This window comes from Cygnus atratus, chromosome 28 (genome assembly GCF_013377495.2).
Source record: "Cygnus atratus isolate AKBS03 ecotype Queensland, Australia chromosome 28, CAtr_DNAZoo_HiC_assembly, whole genome shotgun sequence".
Taxonomy (NCBI): Eukaryota; Metazoa; Chordata; class Aves; order Anseriformes; family Anatidae; genus Cygnus; species Cygnus atratus.
This window is the reverse complement of record NC_066389.1, coordinates 675,607-693,678: the sequence shown is the minus strand read 5'-3', so window position 1 is coordinate 693,678 and position 18,072 is coordinate 675,607. Positions and strand designations below refer to the sequence as shown.

The window sequence follows — 18,072 nt, the reverse complement described above, 5'->3', positions numbered from 1 at the left end:
GAAGAGCAGGAGCAAAACAAGATTTTCCAGTGCTGCTTTATTAAAATCCCCTCCCTGCTGATTCAGCAGGTTTGTTTGGGGATTTGTTCAACCTGCTGAACGTGATGCTAATCTGAGGCACCAAGTGCAGGCCAAAACAGGACAGTGGAGCTCGAGACGAGTGGCCGTGGGACAGCACTGTGCAGGGAGCATCTGGGGGGCACAGCCCCGAGCCCCTGCCCTCACTGCTGGGGATGCTCCGCATTTCACAACAGGGGAGATCCACGATGCACAAAACAGCTGAGGAAGGGCCAGGGTGTTTCACAACGGGGTGCTGGGGACCATCAGCTCAGTTGCAGAATTTTGTAGCAATTTCACGAAACTGAGCTTTTTGGCTATTTTATCATCCATGAGGTGGACAGGGCAAGGATGGACATAGGGCATGGCATGGGCCAGGGGTTTCAGAGCAGGGACAGTAGCTAGATTTTTGGTTGTGCCTACCAGGCAGCAGCAACGAGCCCCCAGGAGCAGCATTTACCATTTAAATTCCAACACAGCCCTTAAAATGACGGGGAGCCTGAGTACCACTCAGGGTCATGGGAATGTGTTGGCACAACTCCTGACCCGGCTCTGCAGGTCTCTCCTTGCAGGAGGAGCCTTCCAGCCCGGCCGTGCCCGCGGGCCATGCCAAAGCAGCTGCAGCGAGCTGCAATCCTGACCCCAAGGCCACCAGGGTTGAGCAAGCATCCGCTTGCTGGAGCGGCGGAGGGGAAGGAGAGGGAAGCAGGCATTGCACAGCACGGAAAATCTGGTTCCAGGTGACCAGGACTGGTTGTGCCTCGAGGAGCCGAGCCTTCACTGGGCACCCTGCGCTTGGCAGCATTTGCAAAAGTGCTTTCAAAATATGGGTTTACGAGTAGGGAGAAGCAAAGGGCAGGCAGCTGGCTGAGGGCACGGCAGGGTTCGTTGCTGTGAGGTGCACTGCAGTTTACAACAGGCATTAGCCTGAGATCCGGATAGGGAATAGGTTCTTGTTGCTAGATGTGGTTTTAGCTCAGAGAAATCAGGGGGCTTGCTCTGAGCAAGGCAGATGCTTCCTGAGCAAGTAAGGGTCTGTGTGAGAGATGCGCACAACTGCAAACCCTGCTGGGGAGCAGCCCCTCAGGGCTGGGTTTTTGCAGGTCCACATGCAGGACCCTTTGGGCATCCCCAGGCTCCTGTCAGTGGCGCTCAGGGCCAGGACAAGAGGTGCTGGGCACAGCCTGGAGCACAGGAGGCTCCCCCTGAACACCAGGAAGCACATCTGTGCTGTGCAGGTAACAGAGCCCTGGCACAGGTTGCACAGAGAGGTTGGGGAGTCTCCTCCCTGGAGACCTTCAAAGCTTTCTTTAGCTTGAGCCAAGATTTTGGCACCACAGGGGGTGGGAGCTGTATATACGAATAGCGACTTCTGTCTGTGTTTTTTTTTTTTTTTTTTTTTTTTTTCCCTCCTAAGGACTCCCTGGCTTGTTCTCATTATGAGGCTGTGTCCTGCTGCTGTCAGGAATATTAATGCATTTTCCTCACCCAGGAGAAAAACCCCCAATGCAGCTGCTCTGTTGAAGTTTTGTGGTTCAAACACAACAGAGCTCAGTGTCCTGCACTGGTCCTCAGGCCATTCATTCCCTCCCAGTCCTACTGGCTTGGGCCAGACACTGAGCGATACAGCTCTTGCCTGCCCACCCACCACATCTGCCATAAATCTCTCCCCTCAGGGGTTTTTGGGGTTCCCCATTCAGGCAAGCACTTCTCCCAGGGATGCTGCAGAACCTCGTGCTCCCTGCAGCTGGTGCCCACCCTGCCCATTCATGGGAAGCGAGTGCTGAGATAGGAAGGACTCAGTGGGCTTCAAGTGATGCTTTATTGTCTCATGAGCAAACCAAGCAGGCAGAAAGCAGCCACAGCCCTATTCCTACAAGCAGCCCCTTCTGGGTCCTTCACAGGGGCCAGACACCACAGCACAGGTGAGCTCAGTTGCTCTCTGGTTTACATCTGTTTTCCCCATGCATGATGCGATGGGCGTCATCAGCCACCTTGGACAAGACGATGGTGAACTCCTCAAAAGACAGCTCTTTGTCCTTGTTTAAGTCTGTCTCCTTGAAGAGCTCCTGCAGGTAGCCGGAACGGTTCCTGTTCTGCGATGGGGGACAGAGCGTGTTAGAGTGCCCCCTCCCCAGGCAGAGCTTCCACAGGTGGAAACCAAGCCAGCTATGCTCTTGCATACCCCAGGAAGCATTTGGAAGACATGGGATCATTGAGCCCCTCTTTTGTCTTGTGGGTAAAACCCCCAGATGGACAGGATCTTGCCCCAAGCCCCCTTGGCTGCTCAGCACCCTTGTGCTAGCAGGCAGGATGAGCATGGGCAGCACCACCACCCCCAGCGCACAAGCTGAGCCTGATGAACCACAACCCCTGGGGGATGAAGGCACCCCGCTCCCACCACATCATCCTGAGGATCAGCCCCAGCACCCCGAGGATCAGCCCCAGCACCCCAGGAGATTCCTTCCCCCAGAGCACTCACACAGGCCTCCAGGAAGGTCGGCGCCTGCTCCTTCAGCAGCGTGTTGAATTCGTTGAAGTTGAGGAGGTCGAGTTCACCCTTGCGGATGCTGTAGCGGTGGTAGACATCCACGATGGCATTCAGGGCCATCTCCAGCGTGCAATTTCCTGGGAACTGCCGATGCCCAGGCAGGGTGGTGACAGTGATTGCAGACATGGCTGAGCTTTTGGGGTACCTGCTGAGAGACCCCAAAGCCATTGGAGGGGTCAGGCCCAGTCCTGGAGGGGACAAAGCCAAGCAACCCACACCACGCGCCTGGGCACCCTGAGGCTGAGCTGCACCTCACTGGTGTGCAAAGGACCTTCCCCATCCCACGGGGCTGGCAGCACCCGGGGTGGTCGGCAGCTCCTCGGTGCTGAGCAGGTAATAAGAGGTTTTAGGAATCTCACTGTTTTACAGCACAGCCCAACCACATTATTAACTTTGCCCAAGAAGCAGCTTGTTCTGGCTGACCTGGAGGCATTGTTCAGGCAGGACAGACAAACCCACGTATCAGCACCGTGCCACCGATGGCAGGGATGGCTTTGAGTCATTAAGGTTCTGATATCAGCTCCATTACAGGTTCTGCCTGACCTCCTTCTCGTTGTCTCTTTGGACCATGGACACCAAGCACAGGGAGACCCTGCTCTCAGCTGTGTGCCGCCACAAAGCAGAAACTATACCCTGCTAAAGATGGCACAGAAATACCACTAATTTATACTAACACAAAGCCTTGCTGCAGCCAAAACCAGCCTCCCCAAAGTGGGAAGCACTGGGATAAAATAGACACAATACGAAGTATTATAGAGATGAAGTACTATACAAAATCACTTCTCCCTCACCTTATTTGCTGCAAGAACTATTGCAATGCTACTCACCTTGTGTCCAAGGAGGGTTTGCAGAAGATGGGTCTGTTGAAGTGACCCAGCTCTCTGGGCAGCCTTTTATATGCATCTGAGACTCTCTTTCATCAGAGATGGTGACACACCTGCTGCAAGCAACAGCTTGAATTAGCATTTCCCGCACCTGGAAATTGCAAGGTGGGAACATCTGAGCCCCTCCCCATCTCATTCCTCTGCTCGCAGTTCCTGGTTGCACCAACCGGCCTTTGGAAATGCTGTCCTGTCACCCCACCATTGGCTCCAACTGGGCAAAGAATGGGGAAACCACTGGATGTACTCCCCCCACCTTGACAGAAATGCACCGTCCACCTTGGCAGGACTTGACAAAAATTTGCAGGTTTTGCAACGTGCTGAAAATGTTTCCCTCTTTTATGCCGGTGTAGAAGAAAGATGGGATTTTCGGAGAGATGTGGATATGTTTTTAGTGTGATTGCAAACTGTTTCCTACATTATGAACTGGACAAATGCTAGCAAAGATGAAAGTGTTGTCTACATTTCAATAGATGGTTTTCCAGATTATTTATTTTCCATTATTTTCCATTTCATATCACTTGCACCAGACCTTCCCTCTTGCTCCAGAAACCTGGTGGAGGAAACTGGGCTCAAAGCAAGGAGAAAATCCAAGGTCGTGGTCTTTGCTGTCTGGAGCATTAACTGGGATGTTTTGCAACAGCCACCCCTGTGACACTAGCAGAGCAGGTGCTAGAAGGATGAAGAGGAGACTATGAAAAGGTGTAAAGACAAGACAGTAGGTTCCAGGAAGAGGGTGAGGATACGAAAACAAACGGCTCACCACTCCTGTTTGAGGGTGCTCCTCGCATGTCTCAGGAGCAGTAACGAGAACTGTTGCAGGAGGTCTATTTTGGTATCCCTGACTCACTTTATTGTTTCTTTTCTTCTCTCATTATGGCCCGTCAGCAGTCCCAAATTGCATCCTCATTCCCCAGCTGTCATTGCAAGCCACCAGCCCGGCTAGGTTTTGTCCTGTGTGTCTGCATTGTCCCCTTGGGGGCAGAGTTGTGGTTCTGAGTTCCCAACTCTTCCCCAAAACCCGCAGTGATGCCCAAATGATGCCCAGGGATGCTGGCACGGAGCAGGGGGTGAAGAGCACCGAGATGGGGGACAAGGGCTGCTCGCTGATGGCAAAACTGCAGCGTCGGAGAGCGACGACTGGTGTCATTGAGTGCAAATAGCCACGCAACAGCCCTGTGCTTCCTCTCCCAGCTCAGTTTCATACAGCGTGGGCTCCTGGTTCCAGCTGATGCTGGAAATACCAGAACCTCATGAGCCTGGGGATTTCCCCTTCAGTGCATGGCTCCCCACAAACACCCCAGCTCTTTTCCACTTGTGTATTTGGCCCCCAAGAGCCTGCAGTGGCTCCTAAACCTGCTGGGAGCCCAGGAGCTGTCACCCAACACTAACAAAAGTGTGAGGCTTCATCATGTAGAGTTAAAACTGCATCCACAAAGCCCCTCTACACCGTTCATTGTGCCAGTGCTGGACTTGCAAGGAAAACATCAGTTGCTCTGCAGGTTGCAAAAGCAGTGCCCCCACCCGGGGTCAGCGCTGGGGGGGCTCAGCAGCACCCCGCGAGCACCCGGCTGTGCTTCACCCATGGAGCATCCTGGAGCTGGGGCAAGGAGGGTCTGGGATCATGGGTGAGGATGCTCTTGTGCACTCCCCTGGCTGCCCCTGCCCAGGAAACCCAGCTGCTGAGCCAAGCAATCCCAAGCAAGGAGCCCGTGAGCCTTGGGGAGGTGGTGGCAACCCTGCTGGGGACTGAGTGCTGCAGGATGGGGAGCCTGCTATGTGAAACAGCCCCATGTGAGCAGGTGTGTGGCTCCGCTCTGTCCCAAGGGACAGAAGCAGGGACAAGTGGCCTGACTCCCCCCTGCCTTCCCTGTCCTGCTGTTTCCCCAGTGCAACCTGCATTTAACCCCCCGTGGCTGCGGGCTGAGCTGGGTGCATGTCACGTCCCCCCAGAGAGTGCAGGAAACATAGCACAGATGCGTTTGGTGCATGGAGAAAGAAATTTTATTTCAGTGCCATAGGCAGAAGCAGACAACACAGCTTTGGTTATATGCTTGTGGGCAAATGGAAGAGATGCTGCTGCTGGAAGAGCACAATTCTGTGGGCAGAGCCACCCTGGGAACGGCCTCAGTTGCGGGGACCGTGTCCATGGTCATGTCCATGGTCATGTCCGTGGTCGTGACCACCAGCTGGATGTGGGCCATGGACCCTGGGAGGCTCATGGGACCTTTTATGGGCATCAATGGCTGCGAGGTTCAGCGTGGTGAGGAACTCAGTGAACTTCAGGCGACCGTCGCGGTTTTTGTCTGCTCTGGCAAAGAGCTGGTTTATGTAGGCATCGATGGATGTTTTAGGCTGCAGGAGGACAAACAGGGACAAGTCAGCCCGATGCACAGCGGGGCCCTGGGTCCCCTGCCACCCCACAGCTACATCACAGGGCTCTCCAATTCCCTTAATCTCTGCAAAGAACCTTGGTTTGGGGAGGGTCCGTGCAGGGACAGCACAGCTTCAGGAAAACCCCATCAACCCTCCCTCCCTCCCCTCTGAGAGGCTCTCGGCGACCCTGTGCCCCAAGGAGGCCATCACCCATGCAAGCTCTCGCCAGCAGTAGGAGACCCAAGCTGCATGGCTCTCACCGGCACGGTGTTGGTGAGGAAGGTCTTGGCGGTCTCCTTCATCAGCTGCGTAAACTCCGACTTGCTCAGGTAGTCATCCAGGGGGTTCTTGATGGCGTATTGGTGGTAGATGTTGATGGCGCACTCCAGCGCGAGCTCCAGGTCGGTCTTCATCTTGCTAAAGAAGGAAAAACAGCAAAACATTAAAAGAGGAGATGGATACCCATCCCCTCCAGGAGCTCAGGGTGGGCTCTGTCTGCTTCCAGGAACCTCTGTTTGGAGAAGAACTACTCACCGAGGGGTGGCCCTGGGGTTGGCTTGTTCTGACAGCGACATGGAAAGGAGAGGAGAGGAGTGGGCAGGATCGGTGGCTGCACAGTGCTGGAGAGGGCTCTTTTATACCCTCCCTGAGCTATGATTTGTGACGCCCTCAAATCTTCTCTGGGGTGATAACCTTGGGAATTGTGCAAGGCTTCTCGGCACGCAGCACGCCCAGGCAGCAATTTCTTGCCTGTCTCCAGGAACCAACTGCTCCTGGGGTTAACGAGGGAGAGGACACACCAAACTCATTAGTGCAAAACAAGGAAACACCAAAAGAGACATTTGCGAGGAGCCAGAATAGTGGATACATGACAGCACAGGGGTTTCCCCAGGTTTGGGGTTCTTGGTGGAGATGAGGAAAGAGGGATTTTTCCTGAGTGCATTAAATGAGGGTCTCCATGGGGCAATGCTGATATTTCCCAATGGGAATGTAGTTCTTCCTACATCTGCCCCAGTGTTTGGCTTTGGATGGGGATGGGGTGTTTGACCCAACCTGTAGGTGCTGGGGGATGCATCCCACCCTGATCACCTCTCCAAAATCACAGGCAGCATCCCTGGCACATCATTTCCTAACAGCTAGCGCAGGCAGCCAAGGAAGACATTGCAGATCAGGACTTGCCAATGTGCAGGAAGCCTGCCAGCTGTGCTTAGGTGGCATTTCCCAGCAGAGGTGATTGCTGCCTGATGATTACCAGGAGCATTGGCAATCGTCACCTCCTCCAGGGTCACAGAAATGCCACAGCTCATGGAGACCCCATGGGGTTCCCGGTGTCTGGTTCAGCAGGCAGCTGAACCCTGCGTGTGTTGGAGGAAAGGCTACCTAGGGGGAAGCCTGAACCCCAGGATGCCCAAAATTTTCACCCCAAGTCTGTGCTCACGTGGAGCAGCACCACAAAGAGCCCATTATGCCCCTTAGGGATTTCGAGAGATGGGAAGGACAGCGGTGGTGAAACCTCTCCCCATCTACGTCCTGCTCCAGGAGCACGAGGAACTGGTTCCAGAAAAAGCACGCATTGCAAAAGAGTGAAACAAAGGGCCAGATTGTATGGTGGGGCAGGATGGGTGCGACCTCCCTGGGAGGGGGGTCCAACCAGCCCCTGGTGTCCGTGGTGACGTAGCAGCAATCCTCGCAGTTACTGACAATAATTGTGTCCTGCCTGGGCAGGACCAGGGGCACGCACGCACCTCACGAGGACGTGATGGGACATGGACACGCCATCGGGGAGGCGCAGAGGGATGTGGGGACACGTGAAGGGACGCGGATGTGCCACATGGGGACACACGAAGGGATAAGGAAGTGCCACGCAGGGACATGCAAAGGGACACGGATGTGCTACTCAGCGAGGTGTGAAGGAACATGGATGTGCGGCTCAGGGAGGTGCAAAGGGACACGTGTGTGCCACGTGGGGAGCTGGGAGGGGACGCACGTGCACTGGGATGGGCGAGAAGAGGCATGCGCACACTGCAGGTCCTCGTGTGCCACCAGGTGCCCTTGGCACAGCCCATGAGCCTGCCCTGGCCGGGTGCTGCCGCCTGCTGCGGGGCCATGGGGCCGGAGCCAGCACAGCCCCGTGGGGACAGGGACAGGGCAGTGACAGGGTGTGAGAGAGGCGGGAGGGCTGGGATGTTCGTGAGTGGCATCGGGCCACCTTCAAATAGTGACAAATTGCAAATCAGGCTCAAAAAGGGCCAAGGGGTTATCGGGGGGGATGTGGGGAGACCCCTTCCCCTGCCTCTGGGATGTGAGTGTGATGCTGCACCAAGTCCGGAGGGCTGCTTACACATTCCTTTTCCTGATGCTCGGGTGAGCTCTGCCTGGCAGGGTTCACAAAACAGGAGCAGGCAGGGCATTGCCAGCATGCAATGGGCATGGGACAGGGATGCAAGCACAGGGTGCAGCCCCTCGCTGCCTCCCCCCGACATCCCCGAAAAAAAAAAAAAAAAAAAAAAAAAACGAAACCAGCACCATCCGTGAGGTTTTAATTTATTTGAGGTTCAAAAACAACCACAAAACGCAGCAGCAAAACTTTACAAAAAGAAATTTTATTGGACCTCAGAGAGGCATTGGGGAGGGGGGGGGTCACCCCGGTGGCTGGCTCAGCTCTACTTGTACTGCAGCAGGGCGTCATTGTAGATCATGGCCAGGGCGCCCAGGAAGGTGACGTACTCCTGGAAGTTCACTTCCTGGTCCTTGTTGCGGTCCAGGTCGTCCATGAGCCCGGCAATTTCCGCGTCCTTCAGTTTCTGCAGCCCCGAAAAGCACAGAGCCGTTACCAGCCGGGGCGCCGTGGGGGGAGCACATTGCCCTTTGCTTTCCCAGAGCAGGGCTGGGGGGGCACCGCAGGACCCGGCCACACGTGTGTCCCCAGTTATATCCCCCCCCATGGCAAAGCACCAGCATTCACACCAGGTGCCATAAAAGTAGGTGTGGGGACAGGGCTGTGCCACAACTCCCCCGGGTGACGTTATTCCCCGTGTCACCTCCCGCTGCGCCTGTCCCCTGCCCCTTTCCTGGGGGTGTCCCTGCACCTAGGTCCCCCCGGGCTGCACTGGCAGGTGACGCCCTTGGCTTGTGAGGAGAAGGAGAGGGGGGGGGGTCGCACTCACCGGCCCGATGGTCAGCTCCTTCTGGATCAGCTCCTTCAGCTCGCCCTTGCTCAGGGTGTTCTTGTCACCCTCCTTCCCCGAGTACTTGTGGAATGTGGCCACGAGGAGCCCGATGGCTTGGTCCAGGGGGGCTGCCATGGCTGTGGGCTGAGCTGTGGGGACGGGGGGAGCTCAGCGGGCAGCTCCCCACCTTGGGGAGCCTCCAAGCACAGCCCCCCCAGGGATACCCCAGAGCCCTCCCATCACTCCTCTGCCAGCCGGGCTGGGGGCAAAGCCCCCACGGCCCCATCTCAGGACAGCCCTGGGGTCTGTCCCTGAGCAGGCAGGGGGCTGCCCCGTGTCCCCCAAAATCCCAGGGCAGGCAGGGGGCTGCCTCATGTCCCCTCCATCCCAGGGCGGGCAGGGGGCTGCCCCATGTCCCCCCCATCCCGGGCCGTTGCGTAAGCCAAGGCTGGTGGCTGCGGTGACTCACGGGGCGCAGCTCCTGGCCGCCTCCGCACGCAGGCTGGGCCCATGGGGAGCAGCTGGGGGGGACCAAGGGGGGCGAAAGCAGGGAATGAAGTTAGGGCTGGATGGGGAGAAGCCTTCGTGGCACCGCTGCCTTGCCAGAGCGAAGTTGCCCGCCCAAGGTCTGGCTTCCAGAAGGGGGGGGGAGGGGGGTCCACATCTGGATGGGGCAAGCTGCACATCTGGAGTCCAGCGCGCATCCCTGGGGCAGCCGCAGATGTCTGATGAGGGGGGGAAAAGAGGATGGGAGGGAGGAAATGGAGACTTACCGGCTTGAGCAGGACAGGATCTCGGAGCGGGGAGGGAGGGCTGTGGCTGCACAGCTCCTCCTCGCATTTATAGCCATGGGCTGAGTCCTCCCATGCCGGGGGGGGCAGGGGGTGGCTGGGTGCATGGGTGAAGCCACTCCTCTACACGCCGTAACCCCACCCCAAGTGGGAAGACGACCGAAACCCCACTCCCCAAGGGTTCACTTGGGGAGGGGATGAGGGTCCTGGGTGCCCCCCAGAGCAGTGGGGTGGGGGGACAGACCCTGACCCCCCCATGGGTCACCCCAGTGAACATCCCCACCAGGTCCCTTTGGCATCAGCCAGGTCGCGGAGTGCCTCGCACAGCGGGGCTGCACTCATTGCCACTGGGTCAGTGAGTGCTGAACAATTTTGGCCAAAATTTGTCCGCCCATCCCCGTTATCACGGTGCGGTCGGAGGCGTTAATCCCTGCAAAAGCTCTCGCTGAGCCCTGCCCGAAGCAACGAAAGGGGCAAACAGCGGCGCAGCAGGGCAGGGTGCTGACTCACAGGGACGCGCCCGCAGGCAGTGTGCGAGGGCTCGCAGGAATGGAGTGCCCACGCTGCCGAAAATCCCATGCCAAAATCCACCTCCAAAGCGCTCCTTGCTCCAGGGCATCGTCCAACGCCCGCAACGTGCAACAGGGGCTTTCTGCGCACGACTGTGCGCTGCCCCAAGAGCAAGACCCCCCCCCTTGCCAAACACACGGAGGGCTTGGTTTAAAGCAATTTTTATTGAAAGAGCATCGGGACCGTGGCGGGAGGGTGCTGGGGGGGGTCAGAGGGTGCAGGGGGGCGCGCTGCGGCCCCAGCCGGGGTCCCCGTGCTCACTTCTTGCGTGGCACCTTGTCGGGGTAGCCCTGGAAGAACTCGTTGCACATCATGGCCACGCAGGCCAGGAAGGTGGCGTACTCGTGGAAGTCCACCTCGTTGTCCCTGTTGCTGTCCAGGTTGCTCATCAGCTTCTGGAAGCCAGCCTCGTCTGTTTGTTTCTGCCCGGTGGGAAGAGGGGTCAAAATGAGGTTTTTGCATCAAGGGACACATCCCCAGGGTCTCCAGGACGTGGCACCCCCGGCCCTGGTGCAGCAGCCCCGCACTTACACTGATGAAGCTGGGCAGCTCCTTGGTGAGCAGCTCCTTCAGCTCGGCCTTGCTCAGCTTGTACTTGTCGCCCTCCTTCCCCGAGTACTTGTGGAAGGTGGTGACCATCACGGCCAGCGCCTGCTCCAAGGGACATGCCATGGGGGACACCAACAAGCCTGGAGGCACCGATTGCAGGAGCAGGTGAGGACAGAGCGCGGTGTCCCCAGGCACGCCCTGTGCATCACCATTTCCTCCCGAATTTCACCTGCCCGCTAACGGCTGGGCTGGGCGTTGCCGCCTGGGACCGGTGCTGAGCAACCCCGCAAAAAGCCATGCCCGAGGGGAAGAAAGCAACGCCGGGGGTGTGGGCAGCAGCTTTCGGAGGGGAAACGTGGCCCCTGAGCTCAGCCGGGGGGGTCAGCGTTGGGGGGTCGAGGGAGACGCATCTGGAAGGCAACATCTGGAGGGACGGCAGGGTGAGGGAGGCCGGAGCATCGCAGGAAAAAACAACTCACCAAGAGCTTGAACGCAAAGCAGCCGAGGAGGGGCAGGGTGGGAGCGAGGCGGCGGGAAGGCACCGCATTTATAGCCCCGCCTGGCCCCCCCCTCGCCGTGCGGATGAGCAGGCACCAATGCTGCTGCGGCGCCTGGCCGCACGTTGGCTGCAGGAGGAGGAGAGGAAACCCCAGGGGCAGCCCCGGCCCCCCCCAAAACCCTCCTCCCTGTGATCCGCCAAGGGGCTGGTTTGGGTTAGAAAGAGGAAAATGTGCCCCTGAGGATGGATTGGGACAACCTGGACAAAGTCGCAGGCTGGTGGGGGATGAGAAGCCGTGCACAAAGGGTTTGGCAGTATCCCAGGGGTGTCCGGAGCTGCACGAGACCAAGCAGGGTTTGTCCGAGGCTTTGGGCTTGGCTTTTCTTTTTTTCCTTTTTTTTTTTTTTTTTTTTTCTGTTTTCAACTCAAGTCATCTGCAAGTGATTTCTGTTTCCTAGTGGTGAGGCCAGCGCAGCACGCCGCCCCATTGTGTAACGGAGCGCTATTTCGGTGCCTGCGTGTCCCGTGCACGTGCCGAGGAGCCACGGGGACAGCCAGGAGCCTGTGGGTTGCACAGCCCAGCCCTGGGATGAGCCGGCCCCCCGCTGAGACACAGGAGGGCTGACACCACCCCTAGGGTCCCCGGCACCACACTGGGGACGGTGGCACCTGGCACTGCAGGGACCGGAGTGAGAAAACCAGGGTACGAGACCCTGGGACACAAAACCTTGGCCAACGCCACACAGCATCTCCTGGGGTCGGGCGCTTCCTCAAAAAACCATTTTGGGAAAAGAAACCCCCAAGCCTGAACCTCATCTCCCCATTAAGGAGCAGGTGCAAACTGGTGCAGATTACTCAGAGGGGGCGGAAGCCGCTGGGGGCTTGTTATAAAGACCCTGGGAAGGGGATGAGCAAAGGCTGAACCTGCTGGTGGGTTTGGTAAGGTTTTGGGGGACTTGGTGAGGAATGAGGCAGGGGGGTTCAATGATTTGGGGGCTCAGGAAGGATTTGGGGGCTTAGTGAGAGGCTGTGAAAGGGCCATGCTCTTCCATGCAATGCTTTGCAATGGATTTTTGGACCCAGGGTGCTTTCTGCAGGGTTTTGGGGTGCTGGGGATGGCTGGAAGCAGCTGCGATGCTTCCTGCAAACCAGCCTGGACTTGCCATGCCTGCGGGGGGGCCAGCCCCATCCAGCCCCATCCTGCCCGCCCGGTATCGCAGCCTGGCATGCCCAGGGTGCTGCCGCTTGTCCACAACCCTGCAGCAAAGTGAGTGGCTCAGGCCCACCCCCTGCAATGCCGCCCCCCAGGGTGGGCTCGTCCTTGTCCCAGGGGGCTCCTGCAGCCACCCAGCCGTGGTTCATCTCCACCTGCACAGGCACCAGGGCCTGCTCTGGGCTTTGTTCCTGGCACGGACCTTGTGTGTTCCTGCCCAGTTCCTCCACTCCAGCTTTCTCTCCCCCCAAATCTGCATTGCCCAGGGCAGCTCGTGCCAGACCACGAGCCCTGCACGGCTCAGGAAGCTCCTGTTTGGGGCCAAATGTGCACCAAACCTCTCCCCTGGGACAGCAGGGACAATTGGGGGGGGGATATCTCAGCGCCTCACCTGGAGGCGGTTTGGAGCTGTTTTGCTCAGACTTTTCCAAAAAGGCCTCCTGGGGCTGAGCTGCACCATGGAAAATCCCACGGAGGGAAGGACGGGCTGGGGGAAGGCATGAGTCACCCGCAACGCACAGCCCTGCTGAGGCTTTGGGGAGGCTTTTATTAAAAAACCACCATCAGCGGCACCAGGGTCACTTCTTGCGGGGCTGCTTGGCGTCCTTGAAGAACTCATTGAAGCCCATGGCCACACAGGCCAGGAAGCAGGCGAACTCCTTGAAGTCCACCTCGCTGTCCTTGTCGTGGTCCAGGTCGTTGACAAGCCTCCTGAACTCCCCTTCGTCCATTTGCTTCTGTGAAGGGGGAGAAAGTGTGTGTGTGTGGGGGGGGGTGAGCGGGTCTGGGGCGTACAGGTGGGGAAGGAAGGATGCAAAAGACTCTAGTTTCCTCCCGGCTGTTTGCAGGAGGGTTTTCTCTTTGTTGTCAGAAGGAGGTGGCACGCAGAGGTGCAGGTGGCTCCCCTGGGACCCGAGGTGTGCAGCAAATCCGCCTCTGCCTCGCTGAGAAGCTTTGTTAATAAGCGGTGCCTCCACCCCCCTCCAATTTAAACCACAGGCCAGAAAGGGAAGTGGAAAATAAAAATTTAAAAAAAAAAAAAAAAAAGGGAGAAAAACATTGAAATCGGAGCACAACTTTGCCAATGAAAATATTCAGTGGGTGTAAGCAAGGCCAAGTTTCCCCTTGCTCTGAGCCTGCTCCAGCCCAGGTCCCTGGAGCATGGGGCTGCATCCATGGGGTGGGCTTTGGGGGAACTCAGAGACCACCTAGGCCTGCCCCGTGCTCCATGGGAAGCCCCGGGGCTGGTACAATGCCCGGGCACCATAGGGCTGGGCAGTGCCGTGTCCCCAAGACCACTTACGCTTCCGAAGCTGGGCAGCTCCCTGTTGAGCAGCTCCTTCAGCTCGGCCTTGCTCAGCTTGTACTTGTCGCCCTCCTTCCCCGAGTACTTGTGGAAGGTGGTGACCATCACAGCCAGCGCCTGCTCCAGGGGACACGCCATCTCCAGCCTCCTGCGTGGGGACAGCCCCGGGGACAGCGTCAGGGGGTGATGAGGACCCGACCCCCACCCACCCTGTCCGAATCCACCTGGGATGCTGGCACCTCTCAGGGGACCGTTTTGGGGTGCAGCAACCGCTGGGTGAATTTAATCGGGAGGGCAAATTTGGGGCACAACGGGGCTCACCGGGGTCAGTGCTGTAGTCGCCGGGGTGCTCTAGCTGCTGGGGTGCTGCAGCCACCACATGCCAGGTGTTTATAGCCCATCTGGAGGGCTCTGCCCAGCACAGCCCCTCGCCTCGGGGCTTTCCCAGCCAGAGGTTTCACCCACACCTCATTTTTGCCTAACGAACCGCGTGATGCCATTAGTGAGAGGTGCTTAGGGGGTGCTGCTGGGGGCCAAGGAGCAAGCGGAGGGATGGGCACCCCACAGGGTCAGCACAAGAAGTGGGGTGCCAGCCCATGTCCCCACTAAGCCACCGCTGCCACCAGCTCTCTGGGCACTTGCTCAGTGGCCCCAGTCTCCCCAGCACAAACCAGCACAAATGAACTGGGGACTAGGGAGGCGGCAGCGGTTTTATCCATACCACAGGCTGAGGCTCAGCGGGGCAGGAAGCATCAGCCCAGATGTCACTGCAGAGCACGCTGAGACAGCCCAAGAAACCAGAGGACCGCCTGAAGTCCACCGCGTTGTCCTCCTCACCCTCCAGGTCCTCCATCAGCGTGCGGGGAGGACAGCAGGGTCAGGGACGGCGCCGCACAGGTGGGCATCACCGCAGCCGGGTGGCCTGGGCAGATGGGGAGCCCATTTTGGGGGGCAGCGAGCCCAGCCCCAGCCTCACATCTCTCTGGGAAGTGGGGAAAGATGTGAGGGTGCTGGTGGGGCTCAGCCCCATCATCCCTGCGCCCACCTCATGGAGCTGGGCAGCTCCTCCAGCTCAGCTGGCACTTGTCACCCCCCTGCCCCGAGTGCTTGCGCAAGGTTACAGCGGCGGTGGTCTGCTCGGGGGGCTGTGCAGAGCTCCTGCAGCCCATACGGCTCTTGGCACGGGGAAGGGGAGGCTTTTCCCTGCTCTGGGTGCTGGCCAGGAGATGTCACCGGTGGTGTCCCCACAGCCTGGGCTTTTCTCCCAGCCCTGCCACCAGGGGTGGGGACTTAGGAGGGGACAGCCCTAGGATGCCCCCAGCCATCCTCCTCCTCCATTGTAGTCCTTCTGGGGGGCTTTTTGCCTTCTGGGGTCCTCCTGGATGCCTTCTGCTGAGCTCTGGAAGTCTTCCTCCTCCCAGAGATTTGGTGGCTGGAGAGGACTGCAGGGAACACACATTTGGGGCTTTTTCTGGAGTCTTGCAAACCTTTAGGGCTGTGCCAACCTTTGTGACAGCCTGGCAGTGCTTGTCCCTGAGGGAAACAGGGTGGGTCCCACAGACCCCAAAACATGCTGGGGACAGGCCCTGGCCACCCGGGGGCAGGAGGACGGATCCAGCCAAGCCCTGATTTCCAAAGGAGGGACGAGAACCGCAGCCACCTGCGCTGGCACCTCGCCCGGCGGTGGCCTGGGGCACGCACCCAGTGCCCGGGGCTGGCAGAGCTGGAGCTGAGGAGTTCCTGGTGGGTGTGGGTGTGTGTGCTCAGGGTCAGCTTCACCCCCCCAGGACCCTCCTGCCACCCATGGGTGCCTCGACGCTGGGGAACCCCAAAGCTGGGGGAGCAACAGGCTCAGGCTGCCCGCAGCTGATGCTGCTGGGGACATGGGGACGGGAGTGTGGCCCCTAAATGGGGACCAGCTGCGGAGCCTGGCAGCCCCGTCCTCATCGTTCCTCTCCCCGCCTGCCGTATGGTGCCACGCAAAGCACCCGGGGCTTTCCAGGAGGAGCACCCCGGGGTGCAGCTGTCGTGCGCAAAGCACCCCTGCCCACGCAGGGAAGCATCCATGAAGCTGGGGGGACATCCCTAACTACGCACCGCAGCCTGTCTGCCTCCGGAACGGGGTTGTCGGGGGCTGGATGCCCCCCACCCCGCTGTGGCGCTGGGATCCCGTGCAGGCAGCCGGGCACGGCTCCCAGCCCAGCCCCGCAACCAGCACAGTGAGTCATGGCCCTGCCCTCGCCCCAGCAGGATTCCTGCACCGTGACTCAGCCCCGGCCCTGCCCGATGGCAACGGCTCCCACGGAGTACCCCAAACCCACCCCCCCGGGACCCCAGTCCCGTGTGGCAAGCGGGGGGGGGAGCTGCATTGTGGGGGGACAGGGAGGAGGTGGGAACTGGCGATGCCCAGGGGAGCAGGGGGCTGGATGGGAACGGGGGTCCTGGCTCTGAGGCGCTGCCACCCCACATGCTGTAGGACCCGGGGGGGACGTGGGGACACCCCCAGGGGAGCTCAGAGGCCACCTCCACACTCGCAGCCCTGCAGCCAAATCCCCTCCCGGTGGAAAATCCCCAGCAGGCACAGGGCTCGGGCTCCTCGCCAGCGCTGTGGGCGTCACAGAGCGATGTCAGCACGGATGGCCCTGTGTGCGCAGCGCCACCGAGCCCGTCCCCGTCCCCAGCGGGGGGTGCGCTGCACCCAGACGCAGCGCGGGACTGGGAGTCCCCGGGTGGCCGTGGCCTTGGGGTGCACATTTGGGGGTGCTGTGATCCGAGGCTGCTCGGGGACCCGCATGGGGACGCACGGTGGCAGCACCCGACGGACACGCCGGGGGTGCCGGGGTGTTGCGGTGTCTGCTGACACCTCGCGGTGGTGCGCTCAGCCCCAGGCACCGGGCGAGCCAAATTGGGTATTATTGGGTGACAAGGAGCAGGGCAGACCCCACCCTCCGTCCCCCCACCCCCCAACCCATCCCCACAAGGCCAGCCTCAGCGTGACCCCGCTGCTCCTCCAAACTTTATTGCTGCAATAAATAACCGCACGGCCTTGCCCAGGCGCACCGAGCCCGAAGGAGCAGGCAGGGTAGACCCTTCACCAGCTGGGGCGGGGGGAAAGGCAGGGGCAATCCCGTTCCCCAGGGAGACCCCGACACGGTGACGGGGAGAGGGGGCTCCGAGGGAAGAGGGGCTGCCGGTTGCGATGGGGTTTCTCCCAGCAGGGCTGAGAACAGACAGCATTCCTGTCCTAGATGCGGGGAAGCCTTTCCCTGTGCTTCTCACCCAGCATCCCAGCAAGGATGGGACACTCCGAGGGGGGGGAAGAGGGCAGGGATGGGGCGAGGAGGAGCCCCCCGTGCCAGCCTCACACCCCTTCACTCCATCACACAGGCTCTGCCTGCCCAGGCAAAGCCGCAGGAGGCTGGGATGCTCCGGGACAAGCAGGGGCTTGGCAGCGGGAGAGAAGCGGGGAGCCGCGGAGAAGCAGGGGCTGAGCCCAGGGGTCCGGGCGGCGAGGGCAGCCCGCTACTTGGTGTGCTTGACGCTCTGCTCCTGCTGACGGATGATGTGGGCGATGGGGCTGGCGATGCCACCTATCAAGGTCCAGTACTCCTCGAAGCTGATGCGCCCATCTTTGTTCTCATCCAGGTCACAGATGAGCTTGTCAGCCGCTCGCCTGTTCCCGGTGTCCTGTGGGAGAGAGCAGAGATGCTGGTGCTGGCGAAGGTGGGTGCAAAGTGGGGGGGACCCCAGATGTGTGGCAGGAGCTGGCCCCCACGTGTCCCCACACAGCCCGGCCTCACCGTCAGCATGTGGTTGAGCTCACAGCTCAGCATCTTGCGGAAATCCTTCTTGCTGATGCGCCGCGGCTTCCGGCAGCAGCAGCGGCTCGAGTACTTGTCGAAGTTGTTCACCAGCACCTGGATGGCCCATTCCAGCTCTGTGCAGTCTGCCATCGCTGCCCGCAGTCACCTGCGGGGACCAGGGTTGGGGGGAGGCTGTCAAGGACGGGGGGCACCAGGCCACCCGCAAGCCTCACGGTACTATCAGGGCGCACGATGAGAGGGGAACCCACGGGATGGCACAAAGCCGGGTGCCCAGTTCCCTGCATC

General features: G+C 59.6%; 6 protein-coding genes across 8 annotated transcripts; all 6 read right to left on the bottom strand.

The window, feature by feature from the left end:
• Positions 1 to 1,738: 1,738 nt before the first annotated feature.
• Positions 1,739 to 2,956, bottom strand: LOC118258518 (protein S100-A8-like). Its single transcript, XM_035567376.1, has 2 exons — positions 2,540 to 2,956; positions 1,739 to 2,153 (listed from the first exon to the last, which is right to left on the bottom strand). Exons 1-2 carry the CDS (start codon positions 2,774 to 2,776, stop codon positions 1,989 to 1,991), a joined length of 402 nt encoding a protein of 133 aa, XP_035423269.1. The 5' UTR covers positions 2,777 to 2,956; the 3' UTR covers positions 1,739 to 1,988.
• A 325-nt stretch (positions 2,957 to 3,281) lies between these two features.
• LOC118258509 (protein S100-A12-like) lies at positions 3,282 to 8,292 on the bottom strand. Of its 3 annotated transcripts, none has more exons than XR_007709185.1 (4): positions 6,400 to 8,292; positions 6,126 to 6,282; positions 4,253 to 5,844; positions 3,282 to 3,583 (listed from the first exon to the last, which is right to left on the bottom strand). XR_007709185.1 is itself a non-coding variant. In XM_035567367.2 (3 exons), the coding sequence occupies exons 1-3, from the start codon at positions 6,438 to 6,440 to the stop codon at positions 5,617 to 5,619; spliced, it is 426 nt and encodes a 141-aa protein (XP_035423260.1). In that variant the 5' UTR covers positions 6,441 to 8,292; the 3' UTR covers positions 3,282 to 5,616. The 3 variants fall into 3 exon arrangements, 1 of the variants encoding a protein (XP_035423260.1); XR_007709184.1 differs by having other exon boundaries at positions 3,282 to 3,545; XM_035567367.2 differs by having other exon boundaries at positions 3,282 to 5,844.
• Positions 8,293 to 8,447: 155 nt separating this feature from the next.
• Positions 8,448 to 9,964, bottom strand: LOC118258526 (protein S100-A6). Its single transcript, XM_035567384.2, has 3 exons — positions 9,809 to 9,964; positions 9,033 to 9,184; positions 8,448 to 8,669 (listed from the first exon to the last, which is right to left on the bottom strand). The coding sequence occupies exons 1-3, from the start codon at positions 9,873 to 9,875 to the stop codon at positions 8,529 to 8,531; spliced, it is 360 nt and encodes a 119-aa protein (XP_035423277.1). The 5' UTR covers positions 9,876 to 9,964; the 3' UTR covers positions 8,448 to 8,528.
• Positions 9,965 to 10,541: 577 nt separating this feature from the next.
• LOC118258534 (protein S100-A4-like) lies at positions 10,542 to 11,592 on the bottom strand. Its single transcript, XM_035567392.2, has 3 exons — positions 11,425 to 11,592; positions 10,928 to 11,085; positions 10,542 to 10,818 (listed from the first exon to the last, which is right to left on the bottom strand). Exons 2-3 carry the CDS (start codon positions 11,066 to 11,068, stop codon positions 10,654 to 10,656), a joined length of 306 nt encoding a protein of 101 aa, XP_035423285.1. The 5' UTR covers positions 11,069 to 11,085; positions 11,425 to 11,592; the 3' UTR covers positions 10,542 to 10,653.
• Positions 11,593 to 13,235: 1,643 nt separating this feature from the next.
• On the bottom strand, positions 13,236 to 16,153 carry LOC118258537 (protein S100-A4-like). Its single transcript, XM_035567396.2, has 3 exons — positions 16,061 to 16,153; positions 13,961 to 14,111; positions 13,236 to 13,394 (listed from the first exon to the last, which is right to left on the bottom strand). The coding sequence occupies exons 2-3, from the start codon at positions 14,099 to 14,101 to the stop codon at positions 13,236 to 13,238; spliced, it is 300 nt and encodes a 99-aa protein (XP_035423289.1). The 5' UTR covers positions 14,102 to 14,111; positions 16,061 to 16,153.
• A 1,332-nt stretch (positions 16,154 to 17,485) lies between these two features.
• Positions 17,486 to 17,916, bottom strand: S100A16 (S100 calcium binding protein A16). The gene is made up of 2 exons (XM_035567398.1): positions 17,764 to 17,916; positions 17,486 to 17,650 (listed from the first exon to the last, which is right to left on the bottom strand). The coding sequence occupies exons 1-2, from the start codon at positions 17,914 to 17,916 to the stop codon at positions 17,486 to 17,488; spliced, it is 318 nt and encodes a 105-aa protein (XP_035423291.1).
• Between the last annotated feature and the right edge of the window lie 156 nt (positions 17,917 to 18,072).

What these genes read in the sequence shown, in the direction of transcription:
- S100A16 (XM_035567398.1), bottom strand. Translation starts at nt 17,916, where the DNA reads ATGGCAGACTGCACAGAGCTGGAATGGGCCATCCAGGTGCTGGTGAAC. An exon ending in AGCTCAACCACATGCTGACG is followed by an intron (nt 17,651 to 17,763) that starts GTGAGGCCGGGC and finishes TCTCTCCCACAG; the next exon opens with GACACCGGGAACAGGCGAGC.
- LOC118258534 (XM_035567392.2), bottom strand. Translation starts at nt 11,068, where the DNA reads ATGGCATGTCCCTTGGAGCAGGCGCTGGCCGTGATGGTCACCACCTTC. An exon ending in AGCTGCCCAGCTTCATCAGT is followed by an intron (nt 10,819 to 10,927) that starts GTAAGTGCGGGG and finishes CCCACCGGGCAG; the next exon opens with AAACAAACAGACGAGGCTGG.
- LOC118258518 (XM_035567376.1), bottom strand. Translation starts at nt 2,776, where the DNA reads ATGGCTTTGGGGTCTCTCAGCAGGTACCCCAAAAGCTCAGCCATGTCT. An exon ending in CGACCTTCCTGGAGGCCTGT is followed by an intron (nt 2,154 to 2,539) that starts GTGAGTGCTCTG and finishes CCCCCATCGCAG; the next exon opens with AACAGGAACCGTTCCGGCTA.
- LOC118258526 (XM_035567384.2), bottom strand. Translation starts at nt 9,875, where the DNA reads ATGCGAGGAGGAGCTGTGCAGCCACAGCCCTCCCTCCCCGCTCCGAGA. An exon ending in ATCCTGTCCTGCTCAAGCCG is followed by an intron (nt 9,185 to 9,808) that starts GTAAGTCTCCAT and finishes CCGTCCCCACAG; the next exon opens with CTCAGCCCACAGCCATGGCA. An exon ending in AGGAGCTGACCATCGGGCCG is followed by an intron (nt 8,670 to 9,032) that starts GTGAGTGCGACC and finishes TCGGGGCTGCAG; the next exon opens with AAACTGAAGGACGCGGAAAT.
- LOC118258537 (XM_035567396.2), bottom strand. Translation starts at nt 14,101, where the DNA reads ATGGCGTGTCCCCTGGAGCAGGCGCTGGCTGTGATGGTCACCACCTTC. An exon ending in AGCTGCCCAGCTTCGGAAGC is followed by an intron (nt 13,395 to 13,960) that starts GTAAGTGGTCTT and finishes CCCCCTTCACAG; the next exon opens with AAGCAAATGGACGAAGGGGA.
- LOC118258509 (XM_035567367.2), bottom strand. Translation starts at nt 6,440, where the DNA reads ATGTCGCTGTCAGAACAAGCCAACCCCAGGGCCACCCCTCG. An exon ending in AACCCCAGGGCCACCCCTCG is followed by an intron (nt 6,283 to 6,399) that starts GTGAGTAGTTCT and finishes TTCCTTCTTTAG; the next exon opens with CAAGATGAAGACCGACCTGG. An exon ending in TCCTCACCAACACCGTGCCG is followed by an intron (nt 5,845 to 6,125) that starts GTGAGAGCCATG and finishes GTCCTCCTGCAG; the next exon opens with CCTAAAACATCCATCGATGC.